The sequence below is a fragment of the Leptodactylus fuscus genome, chromosome 5 (assembly GCF_031893055.1).
Source record: "Leptodactylus fuscus isolate aLepFus1 chromosome 5, aLepFus1.hap2, whole genome shotgun sequence".
Lineage (NCBI taxonomy): Eukaryota > Metazoa > Chordata > Amphibia > Anura > Leptodactylidae > Leptodactylus > Leptodactylus fuscus.
The window spans coordinates 100,818,234-100,840,468 of record NC_134269.1 but is presented as its reverse complement, the minus strand read 5'-3'; the positions used below and the strand labels follow the sequence as shown (position 1 = coordinate 100,840,468).

At 40.2% G+C, this 22,235-nt stretch overlaps 2 protein-coding genes across 2 annotated transcripts; both read left to right on the top strand.

Annotated features, from left to right (window-relative positions):
* Positions 1 to 3,373: 3,373 nt before the first annotated feature.
* On the top strand, positions 3,374 to 5,260 carry ATP6V1F (ATPase H+ transporting V1 subunit F). The gene is made up of 2 exons (XM_075273884.1): positions 3,374 to 3,613; positions 4,822 to 5,260. Exons 1-2 carry the CDS (start codon positions 3,447 to 3,449, stop codon positions 5,021 to 5,023), a joined length of 369 nt encoding a protein of 122 aa, XP_075129985.1. The 5' UTR covers positions 3,374 to 3,446; the 3' UTR covers positions 5,024 to 5,260.
* Positions 5,261 to 11,752: 6,492 nt separating this feature from the next.
* Positions 11,753 to 12,834, top strand: SPMIP1 (sperm microtubule inner protein 1). Its single transcript, XM_075276258.1, has 2 exons — positions 11,753 to 12,194; positions 12,719 to 12,834. Exons 1-2 carry the CDS (start codon positions 11,753 to 11,755, stop codon positions 12,832 to 12,834), a joined length of 558 nt encoding a protein of 185 aa, XP_075132359.1.
* The last annotated feature ends 9,401 nt before the right edge of the window (positions 12,835 to 22,235 follow it).

Here is a 22,235-nt window from a genome sequence, read left to right as displayed (position 1 = left end):
GGAGTCCAAAAAAAAACATTTAAATCTGCACTCTGAAAGCCGAACAGTGCTATTTCTCTTTGTGTTACAAGCCCCACCATGTGCTCGTACTTCAGTGTATCTGCAAATATGGGCTATTGTGTCTTTTGTTCCCTGCTGTTGTGTGCCCAAACAGCAGTTTATTTCCACATATATGACATTGTTGTATTTGGGATACCCTACTCAACTATCATATGTGGGTACAAACTGCTGTTCGGGCACACAGCAGGGTGCAGAAAAGACACAGCGCCATTTGCATTTTGGAAAGGTTTGGTTTTTGAACGATTTTTTAGAAATTATCCCCCTAAAGGAGTTCATCCTGGGGTACAGTGAGCAATTTTACCCCAAGTGTTACATTAATTTATTTTCCAGAAATGAATGCACCATCAGCTATACAAAGTGAAAATGACAATTTTTCCAGGAATACGTCATTTCAGTGCACAATATGTTGTGCCCAGCTTGTGTCAGAGACAAACGCTCCAAAGTTTGTGTCTCTGCTGTCATAATCTTGGCAAAACATAACGGGCACTGAAATGGTGTATCTCTGGAAAAATAGCAATTTTACCTATTTGCTGTGCATTTATTTCTGGAAATTAAAGTAACTTTTACTTGAGGGTTAAAAATGCTCAGTATGTGATACATTCCTTGAGGGGAGTAGTTACTAAAATAGGAGATCCATTTTTTTATTTTGTATCAAAAGCCCTGTAATTCCTCACCAATGGAATGTAAATAGCCAAATTAGGCCTCAAATGTGCATGGTGCTTCTTCATTTCTGAGCCTCGCCATATTTATAGGCAAAAGAGTAGAGCCACATACAGTACATACAGTACAGTAGAGCCACATACGAGACAGAGCATAATAACCTGAGAGCTGACTTTTCAGAGTGTTGTGATACGGGCAGGACCTATTGGCCACTGAAATGACCTATCTGAAAAAATTTTCATTTTGCACCATCTGCTGAATATTTCTTTGCAGAAAGTATTGGTGGGGTCAAAATGATCACTACACCCTTTGAGGGTGCAGTTTCTAAAATTAAAGGGGCTCTATCAGCAAAATCATGCTGCTAGAGCCCCACATATGCGTGCATAGCCTTTAAAAAGGCTATTCAGGCACCGTAAAAGTTATATTAAACTACCCCCCCCCCCCCCCCCCGTTTTAAAATAATAACCTAAAAAAGAATTTGCTCTACTTACCGAACGTGCACCCTGGGCGGGCATTCAGGGTGTGTCTTCATCTTCATCCCCGCCTCTTCTTCCTCCGAAGTCCTCCGGTCCCGTCTTCCTCCAGCGCTCGCGAACGGACAGTGATAGCCGGGGCGCATGCGCAGTAGCCGTAGTAGAAGCCGCATGCTACTGCGCATGCGCCCAGGCCGTTTTTTTCATATCAGTGTCCGCGAGTGAGCGCTGGAAGAAGACCGGAGGACATCGGAGGAAGAAGAGGCGGGGAAGAAGATGAGGACACACCCTGAATGCCCGCCCAGCGTGCACGATCCGTAAGTAGAGCACATTCTTTTTTAGGTTATTATTTTAAAACGGGGAAGGGTAGTTTAATATAACGTTACCGGTGCCTGAATAGCCTTTAAAGGCTATGCACGCATATGTGGGGTTCTATCAGCATGATTTTGCTGATAGAGCCCCTTTAAGTCACTTCTTTGTACTCTCCACTGCATTAGCATCTTAAGGACAAATGAGATGTCACCTAAAAATGATACTGCCCTCCAAAAGCCTAATGGCACTCCCCGCCTTGTGCCAATACAGTAGTTTACCTCCACATGTGGGGTATTCCCAGTCAGGAAAAACTGCTTAACAAATTGTTGGATACATTTTCTCCTTTAACCTCTTGTAAAAATGAAAAATTTGTGTCTAAAGCAACATTTTATTGCAAAAATTTTTCATTTTTCTTTTTTAATGCTCAATGTTAATAAAATCTATGAAACAATTATTCGATCAGAATAGTCCTTGATAAATTCTTTGAGGGGTGTGGTTTACAAAATAGTCATGTTCGGGGGCTCTTCAAATGAAAAATGGTACCCAAAAACTATTCCAGCAAAATCTGCCCTTCAAAAGTGAAATAGCGCTCTTTCGGTTCCAAGCTCCGCCAAGTACCCATACAGCAGTTTATGACCACATAACATTTGGGGTTTTGATGTGTTCAGGAGAATAATGTTATTTGGTTATTTTCCATTAACCATTTGTAAAGATGAAAAATTTGGGGCTAAAGCGACATTTTATCGGAAAAAAAGGTAGTTTCATCGTCACGTCCCAATGTTAATAAACTCAGTGAGAAACCTGAAGGGTCACAAAACTCACTATAATAATAATAATAATAATAATACATTTTATATAGCGCCAACATATTCTGCAGCACTGTACAATTTGTACCCCTTGATAAATTCTTCAAAGGGTTGGTTTCCATAATGGGGTCACTTTCTGTGGTTTTCCACTGTTTTGGCATCTCAAAGGCTCTGCAAATACACCATGATGCCTGAAACGGACACAGCAAATTCTGCCCTCCAAAAGCTCTTTGGCGCGCCTTCCCTTCTGTATCTTGCTGTATGTCCATATATCAGTTTACATTCACATGAAGGCTGCTATGGTAGTCAAGAGAACTTGCCGGAAAATTGGATCATGCGTTTTTTCTTTTGGCCCCTTGTGAATGTATAAATTCTAGGGGCTTTCATAACCCCTTCATTACTGAACTAGTCCCTTGAAAAATGAGTTTTGGAAATGTTCTTGAAGATTTCTGCCTGACTTATAAGCCTCATAATCGCTGTATACAATGTAAGTTTGATGCCAACATAAAGCAGAGATCTGGTACTAATTCGGGTGATATCTGTATGAAATGCAGGATATTTTAAACTTTTTAAATTGCATATTTTTCAAAATTTCCACCAAATTTCCGATTTTTTTAAGACAAAGTACAAGGTGTCACAAAAAAAAAAAACAATCTCAAAATGACTTTGGTGAGTTAAAGTTTTCCAAAGTTATTACCACATGAAGTGACACATATGGACACTTCCCTCACAAGCACGTCTATTGCGTTCTGTATGTTACTATGACTGACGTGAGCTTGTGAATATACATGAAGGGAGGGACAGGGCATTAGGCAGGTAACCCAGTAGTCGGCCCTGTGTTACGTGTAGTTCGCGCTAATATGAAGTTTCCTCAGGTATTACTCTTTCAGTTTCCATCACTAGATAATCCGCGCACTCTCCTCTGCTGCACTACATAGCCCGGAGCACAGCCATGACCGCCCGCCTCCACAAGCTTACAAGTTTGACCTTCACACGCAATGCCCGCCCACTTACATAGACGTGTGCGCGTAAAGCTCCGCCCTCCGCGTCAGCTGACTTATTAGCCAGCATCACGTGACACCGTGTGGTTGAGGAAGCGGAGTGTGAGCAGTCAGCTGATAGAATCCCAGAGACTATGGCGGGCGGCCTAGTACGTGGTAAGCTGATCGCGGTGATCGGAGATGAGGACACTTGCACCGGCTTCTTGCTTGGGGGAATAGGAGAGCTGAATAAGAACCGGAAGCCGAATTTCCTAGTGGTGGAGAAGGAGACGAGCGTAACGGAGATTGAGGAGACGTTCAGGTGAGAGGCGGTGTGAGGAGGGGGCTGGATGGTGTCAGTATGACCTGGGGAGATGGAAGCTGCTGGGTAACAATGGATGGACTACTCTGCTGGAATGGCAACACCAGGCCCCTGTGTACAGCCGGCTACAGGGAGACATTGGCAGTGTTCGACTGTAGTGCCCGGTGCCCAGCAGCAAAACCTACTGTACAACTACATGCAAATACTGAAATCGTGTAATATTGCCAGCGGGTATATATATATATATATATATATATATGGATTTATCTCTCTATAATCTCTGTATACAGATAATCCTATCAATAGAGATCTCTTTGGGTACATATATAGAGAGATGGATAGGTAGAGCTCAGTGTGTAATTCTGTCCCAGGGTCAGGCATCTGCTTCCTCTGTATGAAGTACAGTCAGTATACTGTACCATGCCAGGGTGAACTAGGGGCCCACCTGACTCTGGAGCCCACAAGGGTATTAACCTGTGGACCAGTCTGAGCCTGGACATTGTGACCGGTGACCATGTCAGTGACTGTCTCATAATTCACAAACTCCATGGTTAGAGGAATCTGATGGGACTTGGCTACATTATTTGGAGATGTATGGAGCTGGGACTCAGGGAAGACCCTAAAACAGCAGAGAGTAATCACTGGGGGTCTCCGCAGCTGGACCCTCACTATCCTACTGTTAATGCGAAACCTCTTCAGTGCCGTAGGCTTTGTGTCCTGCCACATCAACCCTTTGACTTCAGTATTTCTTCTGTTCCCCTTTTTGCTGGTCACATGAGTGTCAACATGGCCAGCAATGCTGATTTTCCACATTGACTGTGACTGGATGTTTCTATACATAGCAAAGATGGTGTTTACTGGAAACATAGTGCTGCTTATGTAGAAAATATCTGCCCTGATCTGGACTGTCATTGTGTACCGAGTCTTCCTCTGATATTATGGCATCAAACATTGTTGTGTTCAAAATCTTCACACTGCCTTTCTCCCAAATCTATTGTTGTTGGGGTACTTTGATGTAGTAAAATGTTGCATAAATAGCAATTCCATAATACCACTGTATTCCAGCATTTATATTTTATACCACTGTAGATCCTTATTCAGCATTTGTCCTGCAAATTAATATTTAGCCTGAAAAAGCCCTTTTATCTCGTCTTACAGACACAGCTTTATAGGCTTAATTTTATCAATAACATTTTTCCATTTTCCAGGAGTTTTCTACAACGTGATGATATTGGAATTATTCTGATCAACCAGTTCATCGCTGAGATGATCCGGCATGCTATTGATGCACACAATGTCTCCATTCCAGCCGTGCTTGAAATCCCATCTAAGGAGCACCCCTATGATGCCAATAAGGACTCTATACTGCGCAGGGCTAAGGGCATGTTCACCTCTGATGATTTGCGATAATTTGCTTAATCATGTGATCCCTGTCTGGGACCTTACAATAGTGGTGTTGTGTAACTTCCTTCCTACATGATACTGTAAGCAGTGACAGATTACTAGGGAAATGTGCTATTTTATTTTATTTTTTTTCTTTTAATGTATTTTTATTTATTTCTGTTGTCAGAGATGTTCTTAAAATATTTCACCACTGAAGTACATCACTTATTGTATGACCAAAATATATAAAGCTTGTTCAGCTGATGTTCTGAGTAGTATGCATAATTGTTTCATTATTAATTCAGTGCTCCATTCTCTGACTATTGAAGGATTACTTGGTCACATTCATTATCGGAGGCAACTATCATATCATTGAATGTGAAAGAGGTAATAATTCTGAATGCTGTGGGAAACTCTTCAACTAAGGCCACACATATTAAACACCCTCCTAAATTTCCAATGAGACTTCCAGCGGCTTCCTACAGTCCTTTACATTACTAAGGAAATCCACCAATAAAACCCACAGAAGAATTAAGTTTGCACTGCAAGTTTTTTTTTTTAGATAGAATGTAGATGGGGGTTTAAATCCCCTGCACTATTCTGCAGATGCCAATCACTGTGTATTGGCCATTGCCAAGTCTGCGGTTCATAACCTGCTGATACTGCTCTATTTGTCCCCATATGCTTTTGGGGCGAATAGTTGGTAGCCACCTCTAGTTTCAGAGTTGCAAAAACCTGTTTGTGCTCTGTTTTTTAGGTAGGGGCTAGACAGTATGATGAACTACACAGTAACAACCTTGAAAATGACTGAGAAGTGCTGAAAAACATACTGGATCATTGGTCACAAAGTGTTTTTTTTTTTTTTTTCTCTAATTAAAAATAAATAAATAAAAATCTTACATGCAACTTTCAGCCAAAGCATTCCCTAAAATATTAATGTAAGACCAGCTCACACACCGTCACTGTGCAGCCGAAGCTGTAGGATATTGGTACGAGATGCTACTGTCAAACCCATGTGATCTTCTGGTATGTCAGATTGGCAGCACTGTGCATAGCTTTAGATGTATCAGTGTATATTACTGTATAGATGAATAACTCTCAAGCTGTCTGTATTCTTCGTAAAACAAAGTGAGTGACCCAAATTATATATATATATATATATATATATATATATCATGTAATTCATGTATGGCAGCTCTAATGAATATACTTTGACCTTTTCCACATATATCACTTTGTGATCTTGTCTCACCTTGAGGAAACGTTGCTGTTGAATAGCTTAAATAAAGACACTAGAAGTAACTGGCCTGTACGTGTTCCATCGTACCAAGATTCAGCCAGTTGCAAACTTCTTGATTACTGAAAACAAAGTATGTGTATGTAGTGTACAGTGCTGCTTTGCGTCGCCTTGTTCAGTCCTGTCTGCACACAAATATATTATCAACATAAAGTGCATAAATTCTATGATCAGTGTTCACCAGATTTACTACTTCTAGTACAGATATTGACAATAAATGAAATTTACCACCATACACCAGACTTTCCCGCAGCTTGTATTTTTGGTGGCCTGTGAAAGAAAGATTGAGCATGGTAAGTGGTGAGAATGGCTCACCGCCCCTTAGGTCTCTTCTCCTGCAGATGTAGCCTGCTGCACTCTTACTTCATATGGTCTAGTACAGGGATAGGGAACCTTCGGCTCTCCAGCTGTGGTGAAACTACAACTCCCAACATGCCCCATTCACTTCCATGGGAGTTCCAAGAAAAGCAGAGCAAGTATGCATGCTGGGAATTGTAGTTTTGCAACAGCTGGAGAGCCATACGTTCCCTATCCCTGGTCTAGTATAAGGACATTTTTGGGGGAGATTTATCAAGACTGGTATCTGACACACCTGTAGCAGAGTCAACCTACAACTAATTGGCATGCTTTTTTTTTTTTTTTTTTTTTTAATCTAAAGTGTCATTTTGATTTAAAGGGAGTCTATCATTGGTATTAGCTATTTTTAACTAAACATATTTGCATAGGCTTTAGAAAGGCGATTCCAGGCATACCTTATATCCACTGATCGACACCAATGTTTTTGAATTAGACTGCTTTTATTGATATGCTAATTATCCTGCACAGAGTACTAGAAGCCTTTGTGTTGTTCCCTGTGCACTGCTTGCGTGATCCTGTTAAAGGGGGCATTGAGAACCAGGGAAGGCTGATGACACAAGCAGTACTCGGGTAACATCGCAAAGGATTCTAGTGCTCTGTGCAGGATCATTTGCATATTAATAAAAGTGGTCTAATTTGAAAATGCCGGCGGCAATCAATGAATAAAAGGTATGCCTGGAATAGCCTTGCTAAAGCCTATGCAAAGAGAGGAGCAGGTGGAGCCCTGTAGGATACAATATGTATCTCATGGGAACTTAAACTAATTGAAGGCAGCAACCGTATTGTTCATGCTAGCTGTCAAATACTCCATATTACAGATATCTTTGCTGCTAGTAAGAAGATCAATACTGGACTGTGGATTAGAGGACTTCCGACGAAGAACTATGAGGGATTTGGCTGCTGTACAAAGGTAAAGAAGTTTGGATGATTTCTTGCTCATCTGTCTTGGTGGAAAAATCAAGCAAGTGGATGAGAAGATCAAGGGAAACTACCTGTAGGATGAGAATATTAGTAATGTCCTTCACAAGAGAAGGCAGCCAAACATGCAACTGGCCAGGAGCTTGGTAAAGAGCTTCAAGTATGCATATAGTAGGGCAATGGTTCTGTGTAGCTAGAGCACTAGTGCGTCCTTATTAAGCTTTGAGGCAAGGGTCAAATAAGAGTACAATATCGATGGTGATATGGGAGTGCCATCTAGGAAAACAGAGTTAAACAGAGCTCCTCAGATGAGGAAGAAGATCAGCCTGGAAGCTTTGATAGTATAGGTAAGTGAAACCATTGGAACCTGGAACTTTCCCGTTTGGTAGGTCCTCCAGGACCATTGCTATCTCTTCATTGGTGAACGGGGCACAGAGTAGCAAGGGCTTCCAGGGAAGGTAATTGACAGGATGTTAGGTAGTCCCATAAGTGTTGGGCTTAGCCTTGGCAAGAGGGTAGATTATACAATTTAGCATAGTAATCACAGAAGCCCATCGCAATAGCATCAGGATGGTGTTGAGGGGAGCTTCCAGTATCTTGCACAACATCAGAGTAGGCAGCATCAGAGTAAGACCGCAGATAATTCAGGACTTGGCATACTAATGGAATCTGAGTTACATTTGGGGCATAAACATTATAGAGGACCATAAAAGAGGCCCTCCAATATAACAAATCTACCCTTAGGGTCTAAATGGGAGGTAGTAATAGTAATCGGGCAGGAAAGAGACAATAGTATGGCCACACCAGCCCTCCGACAGTTGTGAAAAGCAGAGTAAGCATTAGGGAAGTAGTGCGAAGGGGAAATGAAAGATGTCGGAGTGGTCATAGTGTGTCTCCTGAAGAAACACTATGTCTGCCTAGAGGGATCAAAGCTCACAGAGAAAGAGACACCACTCAGTATTGGAACCCAGGCACTTGACATTAGAGTCACGTTCCTAGCTATTGTGAGGCAAAACATGAGGGAAATGCATCTGTAAGGGTAGATCTCGCCCTGTCAATAGACAAGCAAAGAAGTCCAGGAGGGAATGCAGTTCGTAGGACATCTGTGACAGCAGAGAAGGGAGAGGAAAGATAGGGGAAACAAAGACAACATTAAGAAAACGGATGAGCAAAGATAAACCACAGCATAAGCAGGACATTGACTCCAACAATGCGAATTATGAGCAGGACACAAGGGTAGCCTATGGGAGACCTTTGATTCTGATGTTATTGGGCATACCTTAGTGGTCAAGATCTTCCAGGTGGCAGTGAATGTCTCTGATCATTGAGGATTGGGAAGCAGTTGTAGTTTGTAGTTGGGAGATATATGGTGGTGTTGCGGTCACAAAACAAACATGCTAGAGTGTTGCTTTAACCCATTAATGACCAACCAAAAGACTTTCTAAGTCGGTCACTAATCTGCGTTATTCCGATGTGTATGACTTCCTACTTTGTATCCACTGGACCCCTGCAGGGTCTTCTGCAGTTTGTGAAACAGGTTCTTGGTTGGGCAATTGTCCAATTGCAGCACCACCACAGAAAAACCTAAAGAGGACCTTTCATCACTTCCGTCAACAACAGTTCTTAGCATTTGTTAGTAGATACCACCGACTCCAGCACAGAGGGGATTTTTTCAGCACATTGTACCTTCCCATGCAGTCAGTGCTGTTATATTCTCAAGCAGTCTGATATGCTACTTAGACACTTTACTGTCAGGTGGGCGTGACTCAGAGCTCCAATCAGAGATAAACCGTGTCAGAGGTCAGAATCATACTCCTTGCCTGCTCCTGCCTGACACCACCCACCTGACCACCAAAACTAACAACATTCATTGCTCTGGAATGGTAGAAGCTAGAGATAAAATTCAGACTGCTCTAGAAACAGCAGAGAAGTTTCTATTAAATGATCTGGACTTGGTGGAGGTTGTGAAAGGTGCTCTTTAAGCATGAGACAGTTTTCATTTAATTAATACTATCGGCATAATACATTGACACACTAGGTTCTTTAGAGAGAAGCTATTCATGAACGAGGCCACATGTTGCAGATTTTGCTGGGGGAGGTTTTTTGAACCAAAGCTAAAAGTGGCTGCAAAACCTATAGGAAATATAAAGAAAGCACTTGCACTTTTTCCTTCTGCTAAATCTGCAACAAAATTTTAAGTAGTAAGCTTATAGCAGTCTTCTTCTCTAACTATTAAAGGGGTTACTACAGAGATAAGTGCCAGTTCACTAGGGGTATGACCACTGGGACCCCCAGCAATCAGGGAAATGGGAATAGAAAGCCCCCCTGAATATTCTCTGTGAATGAAGTGCCAGTGTGATAGCGTAATCGGTGTGCCATTAACTTCTATGGTGCTGCCAATACATAAATCTTGGGCAGCCCATGGCAGTGAATGAAGTGCTGATCTCACAGATGCACTGGCACTTCATTCACATGAAGGATTCAGGGGAGTTTTTGTTCCCTGGTCTCCTGATAAGTGTATTTAGTGGCTCAAGGCCTCTAAGTTAAGGTGTCTAATATGTGTGTTATGTTCTTTAAAAGAGTATTGTAGAAATAGGTTATCAAAACATCCCCTTTAATTCTGCTAGCAATAGATGGGAGGAAAAACAGTATGCAATGATGTGGAGCAGGTTCATGGAGAACTCATGTCCAGGCCTGCCCTTTATAGGTTGTTCTTACTGGAACAAGTCACAAATATCCAAACTAAAAGTAATTGAAGCATGCAGTATCCGTTTTATTTCCATGCCTGCTAACAAAAGAGTCTTGTGAATCAGAGGCAGCCACACGTAACAGGGATTTTCTTACCATGTATTTATAGGATCATATATCTCCATCATCCCTACAAGACTTTTCTCATTGGCATCCACTTATCAGATCATGTCTCACCAACCAATTTGTCTTGTATAGAAATTTCAAGCTTTGAAAGTGCGTTATGTATAATTGAAAGCTATTGCTTTTATGCTGTTTGGTTTGTTCGTTTTTACTTCAAGCGTTTTTGTGATAAATAGTTCCCCACATGGTATACTTTATTTCCTATCTACTCTGAAGTTCATTCTTTTACATGCAACACAAGCTACACTCACAAATATGCTATATTATGTACAAAATTATCATTAAGGCATCATGTGCCGCATATACATCTTATCTCCATGGCAACTAATTGTTGACACTGGTAATGACTCTTGCGCTACCTGTCAGTTAGTGGTTACCAACCAGCCAGCTGTGACAAGAGAAGGCATTACCAAGGTGCCCAATGAATACACAGATTTCAAAGGAAGGCTAGATCAGCACATACATAGACCTCTTAATGCACAGCTGCTCATCTCACATCCTGCAGGCTGATATTTACCAAAAAGATCCTTATTTCTACATGACGGATTAGATACATAATTTTGTCTAATACCACACAAAGCCATGGAATAAACTGGGTAAGTCTTACTCTTTATATGAATTAACAGAATGTCTCTTACTAGGTTTACACCTGCATTCGGGTTTCTATTTGGTGGAGGGGGGGGAGGATTTGCTTGGGACCTCTCTGAACGGAAACCAAATCCAGTTAAAAAACCTGCAGACCCCATAGACTATAATATAATGGAGTCTGCCAGGTTTTCACTTGAAAAGGGTGAAAATTGCAGAGAGAAAGACACTGCTTACAACGCTTTTTTCTCCGCATTTTTTAAGTGGGTTAGGGAACGAAAACCCCGAATGGAGTTCAAGCACCCAGCCTCATATTAAGACTAAATTTACAAGACCATGGATAAAAACAGACAAAGTGGTTTGTTTTTTTCATACCCTTTTTGCATCTATCTTCAAAGATTCCTCATAGACTTGACTCTATTAGTTAATGGAAATTTATAAATCTAGGATATGTTGTACCTTCTCACAGTGCGTCATAGTGGACTGTAAAAAAAACCGGACATGTGAATAGTCGTGGCTGTGTGACTGCGTTTACAAAAACAGACGTCACATAGCTATTTTTGATGTTTATGGGAATAAGGCCTATAATAATTGTATTTTATTTTATTAACTACTTGCTTTTTAATATTCCAGGGTCCTCCTTTTATTACATCCTACAACTCTGCAGTTTAGATAGTTTACAAGTATTTCTACCTATGAGAGAACTACCGTAGTTAGAATAAACTGCAATGGCTCGGGTAACTCTAACTACTCAGAAACAAGAATTTATAAAGGAGTCTTACCTCAAAGAGATGTATACACGCATAAACTGGTGGCGTCACTATAGAGAGAACATGCAGCCTGTGTCGCATTTACAATCCAAAACCAAAGTTAAAGATCATTTTAAGCTGCCAACTATTACTGATTCAAGAATTCAGGCAAAGATGGATAATAAAAACTGTCTGGATGTCCAGAGTCCAACAGATGATAGAAAAATCAATGAAATGGAAATAAGCTCAATGGAATCCCAGATGAAACCAGTCAGCCCAGAAACACGAAGTCTGCTCTACCATGGCACATCCAAAGAGCAAAAAGGGAGGTACTATTACCTGAAAATAAGGAATAGTCTTGGGCCGGATGAGAAATACAAATACCCTATAACATCAAGTTGGGTCTATGGATGGAATTTAGGTAAGTCATCTGTTGTTCAAGTACTAAGTGCATTCTCAGTATGTGGCCCATATGATACATTATACAACTTTTTTTTTTATTTCCATCCTAAAGTCTCTTTATGGTATGTACACACAGTGATTTGTCAGATGAAAAAATTCTACTCCAGGTTATGAAAAATCAGCTCTGAAAACGTCTGCGTCAACATACCCTTAAAAGTTGTATCAGTTTTTTTTCTGATAGGAACATCAGTTGTAAACCTATATGCACCCTAACAATCTTGTAGGGCATTTAAATAAACTAGTAGCATCATCTTTTACAACCTATTACTTTTTTATCAGTATATGACAAATGCAATGAAATAAAATTCCCAATATTGAATTCAGCAACTATGATGATTGAATATTGTTTGCAGTTTAGTTCACAGAATACAGTGACAGATGTGAACAATAACTCCTACTTGTACTTTTCTCACAAATATACTAAGAATATGTAAGTGTCAGCTTCAAAATACATCACTAACTAAAGTGATCTCTCATTGGCAGGGAATCTTGTAGACAACAGCTGCCCCCAATACAGACGTTGCCGCATCGTGAGTGACACGTTCTACAGGAAGAATGGTATACCTTCTCAGCCAAACCATACTGACATGGCCTTGTAGCCTTGGAAAATGGCAAAGCAAATACTGAAACCCTTTCTAACTTGTCACTGCGGTTTCACTAAGGACAGTGTTATCTTCACTTTGATATTTCAATAGCCTGCAATTACATACCAGATACTGTCAAATGCTGTCTTGGTTTGCAGTTTTGTGTAATAATTGTCATAATTATTTTATATGTTCAAATCATAATAATTCAAATAGTATAAGAGAAATGTGAATATAAAATACCAAATATTAGACTGAATAGATAGGCGCTATAATCTTTTTGATTCTCTATACTGTATGTGTTTGATACACCACATTCTCTGCAAAGCCCCTACAGAGGCTAAACAAATGTGTACATAAGCACCTGCATAGTGTCCAATGCAACTATATGCAATGCAGACTCCTCTGGTTGTCACCTACCAGTAAGGAATATTTCACTCTATATGCAGAAGCATTTACAAAGTTTATCTGAACATGAAAATGAGATGGGAGTCTATCACCCCCAAAATTGCCTCCAACCCACTTATATGTTCTTGTAAGGTCATTTAGTGAATTTAGCAAATTAGTGTCAAAGTGCAGTCTTGCTGCTGAGAAAATAAGTTTAAATTGTAGTCAAATGAGCTGTTCAGCACACCCAGGAATGGTCGTGTCTGCAAAAGCACCTGTTTATGCCTGTGATCACCATCCACCACCAACTCTTACCACAAAGATTGAAGGGTCCGATGTGCACTGACTACAGGCTAGTAAGAGTTCACTGGCAGCAGGTATTTGTTCCTTATGTCCAATGAACAGTTTTTCGCATATGTGTTAAAAGTTGATTTTCTCTGCAGCAAGATTGTTCTTTAACACAAAGAAAGTCCTGCTCACTATGACACTAACTGTCCCTACAGCAGCATAAGTGGGTTAGAAGTTATTTCAGTGGTGGTAGACTCCATTTAAAGGAAAAACCTTATATATGTAATGTTAGTTTTAATAGATGTAAAATAACATGTAGAGTATACACTCACCGGCCACTTTATTAGGTACACCATGCTAGTAACGGGTTGGACCCCCTTTTGCCTTCAGAACTGCCTCAATTCTTCGTGGCATAGATTCAACAAGGTGCTGGAAGCATTCCTCAGAGATTTTGGTCCATATTGACATGATGGCATCACACAGTTGCCGCAGATTTGTCGGCTGCACATCCATGATGCGAATCTCCCGTTCCACCACATCCCAAAGATGCTCTATTGGATTGAGATCTGGTGACTGTGGAGGCCATTGGAGTACAGTGAACTCATTGTCATGTTCAAGAAACCAGTCTGAGATGATTCCAGCTTTATGACATGGCGCATTATCCTGCTGAAAGTAGCCATCAGATGTTGGGTACATTGTGGTCATAAAGGGATGGACATGGTCAGCAACAATACTCAGGTAGGCTTTGGCGTTGCAACGATGCTCAATTGGTACCAAGGGGCCCAAAGAGTGCCAAGAAAATATTCCCCACACCATGACACCACCACCACCAGCCTGAACCATTGATACAAGGCAGGATGGATCCATGCTTTCATGTTGTTGACGCCAAATTCTGACCCTACCATCCGAATGTCGCAGCAGAAATCGAGACTCATCAGACCAAGCAACATTTTTCCAATCTTCAATTGTCCAATTTCGATGAGCTTGTGCAAATTGTAGCCTCAGTTTCCTGTTCTTAGCTGAAAGGAGTGGCACCTGGTGTGGTCTTCTGCTGCTGTAGCCCATCTGCCTCAAAGTTCGACGTACTGTGCGTTCAGAGATGCTCTTCTGGCTACCTTGGTTGTAACGGGTGGCTATTTGAGTTACTGTTGCCTTTCTATCAGCTCGAACCAGTCTGGCCATTCTCCTCTGACCTCTGGCATCAACAACGCATTTCCGCCCACAGAACTGCCGCTCACTGGATGTTTTTTCTTTTTCGGACCATTCTCTGTAAAACCTAGAGATGGTTGGGCGTGAAAATCCCAGTAGATCAGCAGTTTCTGAAATACTCAGATCAGCCCTTCTGGCACCAACAACCATGCCACGTTCAAAGGCACTCAAATCACCTTTGTTCCCCATACTGATGCTCGGTTTGAACTGCAGGAGATTGTCTTGACCATGTCTACATGCCTAAATGCACTGAGTTGCCGCCATGTGATTGGCTGATTAGAAATTAAGTGTTAACGAGCAGTTGGACAGGTGTACCTAATAAAGTGGCCGGTGAGTGTATAAATACAAAGAAGAAAAAGGATCACAATGGATCAATATTTTGCACATCATTGTTCTAGTTTTACTAACAGATATATTTAGTTACACAGTACGTTAAAGTGAAAGATACAGTAGCCAAAACAAGTGTGACACTGCTGTGTTTCTATTATCTGTGATCTGATATTTTCAATATATCATTACATTATGCATCATATTTCTTTATTGAGAATTAGATTTACCAAACTCTTTTTTCACAGATAATTTTGCCAGTGACATAATTATTTGATTCATAACTCAAAAAATCAGTCCCCAACACAGTCGAACTATAATACTAAACAGTTTGTCCCACAGTGAGCGCAGCATTGCACATTCCCTTGGTACGTCCAAAGAAACAAGTCCAATTCAGATACTACATACACTTTCTACCAATAAGTATTTGGACACCCATGCAAATGAAGATATCTGCGATCGTGATGCATGTCATGCCTTCTGCTGTTAAATAGGAAACAGCATTGGCATTAGTTGCATGCAAGATGCCACGAAGTGCAGAGTTGTCCGATTTCGAGAAAGGGGTAATTGTCGGGTACCACAGAAATAGTCGATCCTTAAGGGACATAGCAAGTGAACTGAATTACCCAAAATGACAGCGGCCTATGTGATTACGAAGTGGAAGGTGAACAGTGATTGTCGGAGTGCGCCCTGAGTCGGAAGACCCCCAAAACTGGGAGATAGAGACAGACGAGTGCTGGCCAGAGAAACCGCACCCAACCGATGGCTCACATACACCAAGAGTTTCAACAGGCAACCGGGAGTATTGTGTGGATCAATACCATCCATAATAAACCATCTTCTGGGTTCTACCAACTATTGAATATGAATAGATGTTGTTTATCTATTCTACCACAGGTGTCCAAATACTTACTGGTAAACAGTGTATAATGCGTACTCAGTTAACTGCGTCAAGATCCAAAAGCAGGCCTGAGCCCCTCTACTCCTTTTAGTTCTCATCCGCTGTCTTCTCGCTTTTTCCCAGTAAGTACAGGATCCAGCAACTCTCTGAAACTTGTCATGTTTCTGTTAATGGAGAAAATAATACCATTACATTTAATATTTTATAATATAAATGTGACCTACTCAGGGGAATAGCTAGGCTGGGCTTGGGACTAGGGGTCAAACAGGTTACTTGTGCCTTTGCAAAGGTATTTAGATGCAGGACTATGGCAGTGAACCAACTTGTAGCCCTAGACAAACAACACTGGCTACAGCTTTGGCTTATCTTTTTAATATGATACATAGAGATATAACAGAGATGAATGTTTTTCATATGTCACAATTAGCCTTGATATTTATTTGTACAGTTAGAGACTAGAGTGGTAACAAGATGGTGGATTGTTATGTTATTTGCTTAGTAACAACAGCATAGCTTTTCATGGGCAGCAAGAGGCAGTACAATCTCCACTTGCTGGGGGCGGCGTATTAATCCTTCTCACAATTTGAACACATTAATTTTCAGATAGAAATATATTGATAAATAAGTTAATACTGCTTAAATGGGCAAATGGTTACATAATGATAGGAAAAAAAAAATCTGAAATATATTTACTCCTATGATTATAGAGGATAAATAAAGTCTAGAAGTTTAAGCACTATGTATTAAAAGATTAGAAGAAGCATGCATCTGCATCTACCTGTCTCTCCTAGTTTGCATGATGTATGTACGTTCACGTTTCACCTTCTCCAGATGCTCCTTCACGGCTGACTTTTGTCGCTCCACATCTCCCTGTGTATGATAAGATTAGAACAGTTTGTAGGGGTTTGACTATGAGACGACTTCTCAACCCATTTAGAGAAGCCAAAAGTTCTCTCGACTGTTATACATCCATCATATAAGAAATTCTGCTCCTATGTTAAAAAGAAACCTGTCACATTGAACATTCAGTCTGATCTATCACCATAATGTAGAGTAAACGCTGCTGAGAAGATTGTAATTGCTATATCATTCTGTGGGAAAAGATTCAGTATTTTAATTTGTTCATTTATATTCCTGCTCATTCTTGGCATAGTAGTCATATGGGTGGTCAGTGTCAGTCATTAATAAGACCACTCACATGCCCCCTACCAACAATGTGCAGGAATATACTGTAAGTGAATAGATTGGAGTGCATACTGAATGTTCTGTTACAAAACTATATATCCAGACGCTCAGTTTCTCCTATACTATAATATGATGCCTGTAGCTCAGACTGCATGTTTAATGTGACAGGTCTCTTTAATAATTGTATTTATTGTAAACTCTTTCCATGTGTTCTACTAGGTCATATGAATGTCATATTGGGTCCCACCTCTATTAGCTAGAGGAAGGGGAGACTGTGAAGAGTATCACGTAATACTACTTTTATCCTGTGCATGATAAATAATCATCAGGGAAGTTGCTTCTGTGAATGGGTTACTCATCTGTGTCATCATCTATAAATGCTCGTCTTTAATGGATAACTGTTGTCTCAGTTTCTTTGTTCATAATCAATAGCTCAGGCGAATATAAAAGATATTGTCAGCCCTCTCATATGTGCTAAACTGCTCATTTCACTGCTCAAAGACATTTTCAAAGACATGTTCGCGCATCTCTAGTTATAAGCTTTTGATTCCACAACATGGATAAGCGACAGAATTTTTGTCAGGGACTGTAGATTGTATGAGTACCATAATGAAACATACCATGCATAGGCCTGCGCCCCGACAGCGTTTCGCAGTCGCTGGCTTCATCAGGGGGTGTAATACTTTTAGACAAAAATGTACCAAAATCTTGCACATTTGTGGCGCACAATGTCATATCTGAAGCCCTTCCCCTTTCCCACCAAGCCCATTTTCTTCTAAGCTTCTCTTTTCATCAGACATATTTTAAAAAATATATTTAAAATAATTAATAAATGACGTACAAGCCGTATAAACCTGGTTTTTGTCACAAATTGTGCATGAATTCCAAGATTACCCTGTACGGACCAGAATTTTGTTTAACCAGGAGGAAGTCCATTAGTCAGAGCTATGCTCTATTCTAGGCCAGTCTACTATGACTAAATAACACTGAAATTGTAAGCAGAAATAATTGGTCTACAAAATATTAGTTTTCTACCCATGTGGATAAAGGTTATGGAAACCAGTCAGTTGTGTCTAATCTTAGTGGAATGATTTATGTCCCATCTATCCATGCTTTAATGAATACTTTATAAAAGCTTTATTAGGTACATTGTGGCCATCTAATGAGCACACAAATATGATGTATTCTATACACAGGCTTTTATTCTCATCGTAAATTTCGGGTACAAATAGAGCCAAACATGTTAGCAACAGCTGAAACTGATGAAGGAGATTATGTGAGTTCTAGAAGGACAAACCTTGAAATATTGCTTTAGCTTTTACATCATGCAAGTAATCTATCAGACCTGTGCAAGCACAAGAGGTTACGTGGAGCTTGTGTGTGGAATGTGGCATCTTTCAAGATAGACAATTAGATATACCATAGTAATAGTAATACTAATAGTTAGACAGACTGTCTGAAATTGCACCAGTTTTATTACAGTGGCTGATATTTGATGATATATCTGACATATCATAGTCTGCCTAGTCTACGTTTATTCCACCTATGTGTACTATTGGTTTATCTGCTGTGGCACTTTGGTCATTCACCCACCTCTCTCAAAGGTTCTGGGGACAGCTGAGAAGATCTTCTTTGTGTAATGTCCATAAGATCCAACTCAGATTTTCGGTTCCGGGCTATGGAAAGTCGTTCTTGAAACTAGACAATACAGTAAGAATAAAGCTATGTATTCTCTTCTGCCTGATAATGTGATATTAAGCAACTGGATGGAAATTGTGTTATCTGAGTGACAAATGTCTGGCAGATAAAATGAGAAGCTATGAAATATGAGAACTAAAACATTACAGAACTAGATATTTGATGAACCTTTTCCCATTATATATGTACCTTTACATAACACAGGTATACTGTATGAATAAAAAGAGTTTCTAAGGAAACCTTTTATAGGTCGTGAAAGCTTTCTTGAAATCAATGTCAAAACAATGTGAACGTCAGCATCATGGTTTCTGAAGCAGAACCACGGAATCATCTTTCAATTCCCCAGAATTACAAAATCAGGACTTATTTTTTCCAAGAACAGCACCACACGTGCCCATAGGTTGTGTCTGGTATTGCAGCTCAGCTCTATTAAAGTGAGTAAGCTGATCTTGCAATACCATATACAACCTGTGGACATATGTAGTAATGTTTCTGAAATAGCCACAGTGCTGTTATATTCTAGTACCCCAATGTTAGCCTACTATTGGGGTAGGAACCACACTGAAAAGGTTTTATTCTACAATCTTCAGGAGAGGTGGAAGGACCTACACAGACCTACAGTCATTTTATATTACTTTTATTATTGAAAGCAATGCCTCTATCCTCTTCAATCTATGATCACTACATTGTATGGAATATCTATATATCTGGTCTGCCAGAGGACCAGAAAAACGGCCCAAGAAAATAGCAGACATAAAGGGAGATTGAGGGATCCCACTGACTAAAATGGGGTATGTCAGGTGTCCATTAGGTGTGTGTTAGGTGTCCTTTTTTTTTTTTTTTTTTTTTTTAACAGATATCGCTGGATGCAAGAAGTCTGGCTTATAGCAGTTGTTCTTCCTATGATTCCCAAAGGAAACTGCAACAGAGGCTGCACAGATGTGAATGTAGTCTTATAGAAGTATAAAAATAAGCATTTATTCTCATTTGATTTTTACTCACCCTTAGCATCTGTCTTCTTCTGTCACTGGTACATTTTAACTCTGCCTCCCTCTGTAAATCCCTCAGTCTTTGCATGGCTTCTTGTTGCTCCCTCAGAGACAAGCGGAAGAAGACTTTCTCTCGCTGCAGTATTGCCTGACCAGGTGGCAAAGAGCGGATTTGTGGGATGTAACTGCTTACAGCACATTCCTGTATATATGGGCAAAAATAATTATTTCTTTTCTAGCGTCACCATAGGAGTGTCTAAAAGTATAGTGGTATCCTTTGATGGCTATCCTTGGAAGTATTGGCTAACATATTCTATTCATATTCAGCTCTCCTGATCTGTTCTAATAATGTAATACTGCATTCTCCTGTTTGTTTGTCCTAAACAATCTAACATTACTAATACATTTCTAATAGGAAAAATAGAGGAAAGACACAAAAACAGAGTTTTAAAGGGATTTTACCATTAAAATCGAATTTTTTCTCATTGACACGTAGGAATAACCTTAAGAAAGACTATTCTTCTCCTACCTTTAGATGTCTTCTCCGCACCGTCGTTCGGTATAAATCCCGGTTTTCGTTGGTATGCAAATGAGTTCTCTCGCAGCACTGGGGGCAGGCCCCAGCACTCAAACAGAACTGGGGGCGCCCCCGATGCTGCGAGAGAACTCTCCAGTGCCGCCTCCATCTTCTTCAGGAACGGCCTCTTCACGCGTCTTCTTCCAGCGCAGGCTTCAAACTTCTAGGCCTCGGGCAGAGCCGACTGCGCATGCCCGTAGCCACAAGAAAAATGGCCACTTACACAGTAAGTAAGCGGCCATTTTCTTGTGGCTCTGCGCAATTTCCACATGCAGCCCTGGGCTGAAAAATTGCTGCAGAAAAAAAGGCTTTTTTTCCCCACAGTGATTTTTAGTTGCATTCTGCAGCATGGGGTCTTAGCCTAAATGTATCTTACTTACCTGCTTCTTTGTCCCATGACTTGCCTCTGAGATATTCTGCAGTGTGGATGATTTTGCTTGTGCATCATTGAAAGTATGCAGCTGTTTCTAAGTAGATAGAGAATGTATTTTGTTTGGAATGTATAAATAATATAACTTGATCAATAATCATAATATTTGAAAGGTGGCTCATGGTTATATAAGGGTTAGACATTGCACCCTGCATCCCTCAAGATATTGGTATGTTTCTAATAACGACTCCATCTGAACAACAAATGTATCATTTAATCCCATTTATGTTATATTCATGTATCAGTACTTTGTAATCATATAATAATTTTTATGGTATGCATTTTTATGAATTCCCTGGGGGAATCTATTAGGACTAGCCAGTTTTAAGAGGTTATTCACTCAACAGTGAACAAAACATGTGTGATGGCCATATTTTCAGTGCCCGTCATACATCCATTTTGAGAACACATTGACTACAATGTGTCTATTCACATGTTCTTAATTTTTGACATTTTCTGTTTTTATAGCCATTAAAAAAACCAACATGCTCTATTTTTGTTTGTTTTCATTTATACACAGATCCAATAGAAATCAATGGATCCGTTTTTATTTGTTGCATAATGTACTGACATCTGTTTACTTCCATTAAAAAACAGTGCAGTGGTTTGGGCTAAAGAAGAAAGACCAATGAAATTCTTCTGTTTTTTTTCACCGACAATTAATAACTGATGCAAACCAGATGAAGGAGAACCCATCAGCTAAGACAGCGACGGTGTTTCCTTCCGAGACTCTGACACAGATGTGACCCTAGCCTTAGGGTGCATTCACAGGATGTAACGCGGCATTGATTCTGACACGTAACTCATGTCAGAATCAACGCTGCAAAACAGAGTCCCATTGACTTCCATGGGTTCCGTTTAATGCGCGTAACACATTGAAATTAATGGTTTAAAAGTTTACGAGTCAGCATCAACTCCGCGTTACATTGTGTGAATGCACCCTTACACCGCTTTCTAAACTACGCATTCACTGGAGTAAGATTGTGACCACCATTTTGTACTTTTTTTTGTTTTGTTTTTAAACTTGGTAAATCTGGAGTACAGACAGCTAGGCAGACTAGCCATACCACCCAGTGACACAGTGGTGTAAAAATGCTAAATTTTGCACATTTCTGAAAAAACAACCTTTACTTTGCGACTTATTTACAGCAGAATTATGGAATCTCCCCATTAAAGTGAGTCTACCACCTCCCCCAAGCATATTCAACTGTCATCCCCATGTTACAGAGCACATTACAGTGATAAATAACATACTTTTTTATGAATGTCACTGGTAGACTTAGAGAAAAACAACTTTGAAGTCTTATGTAAATGAGGCAGTTGGTATATTGAGGGGGGCCTTCAATTCCTTCAGCACTGCTCTTGCCATTCAGACCCTTACCATCTCCTGCCTGCAACACCACTTGCAGTGAAAGCTAATTTTCC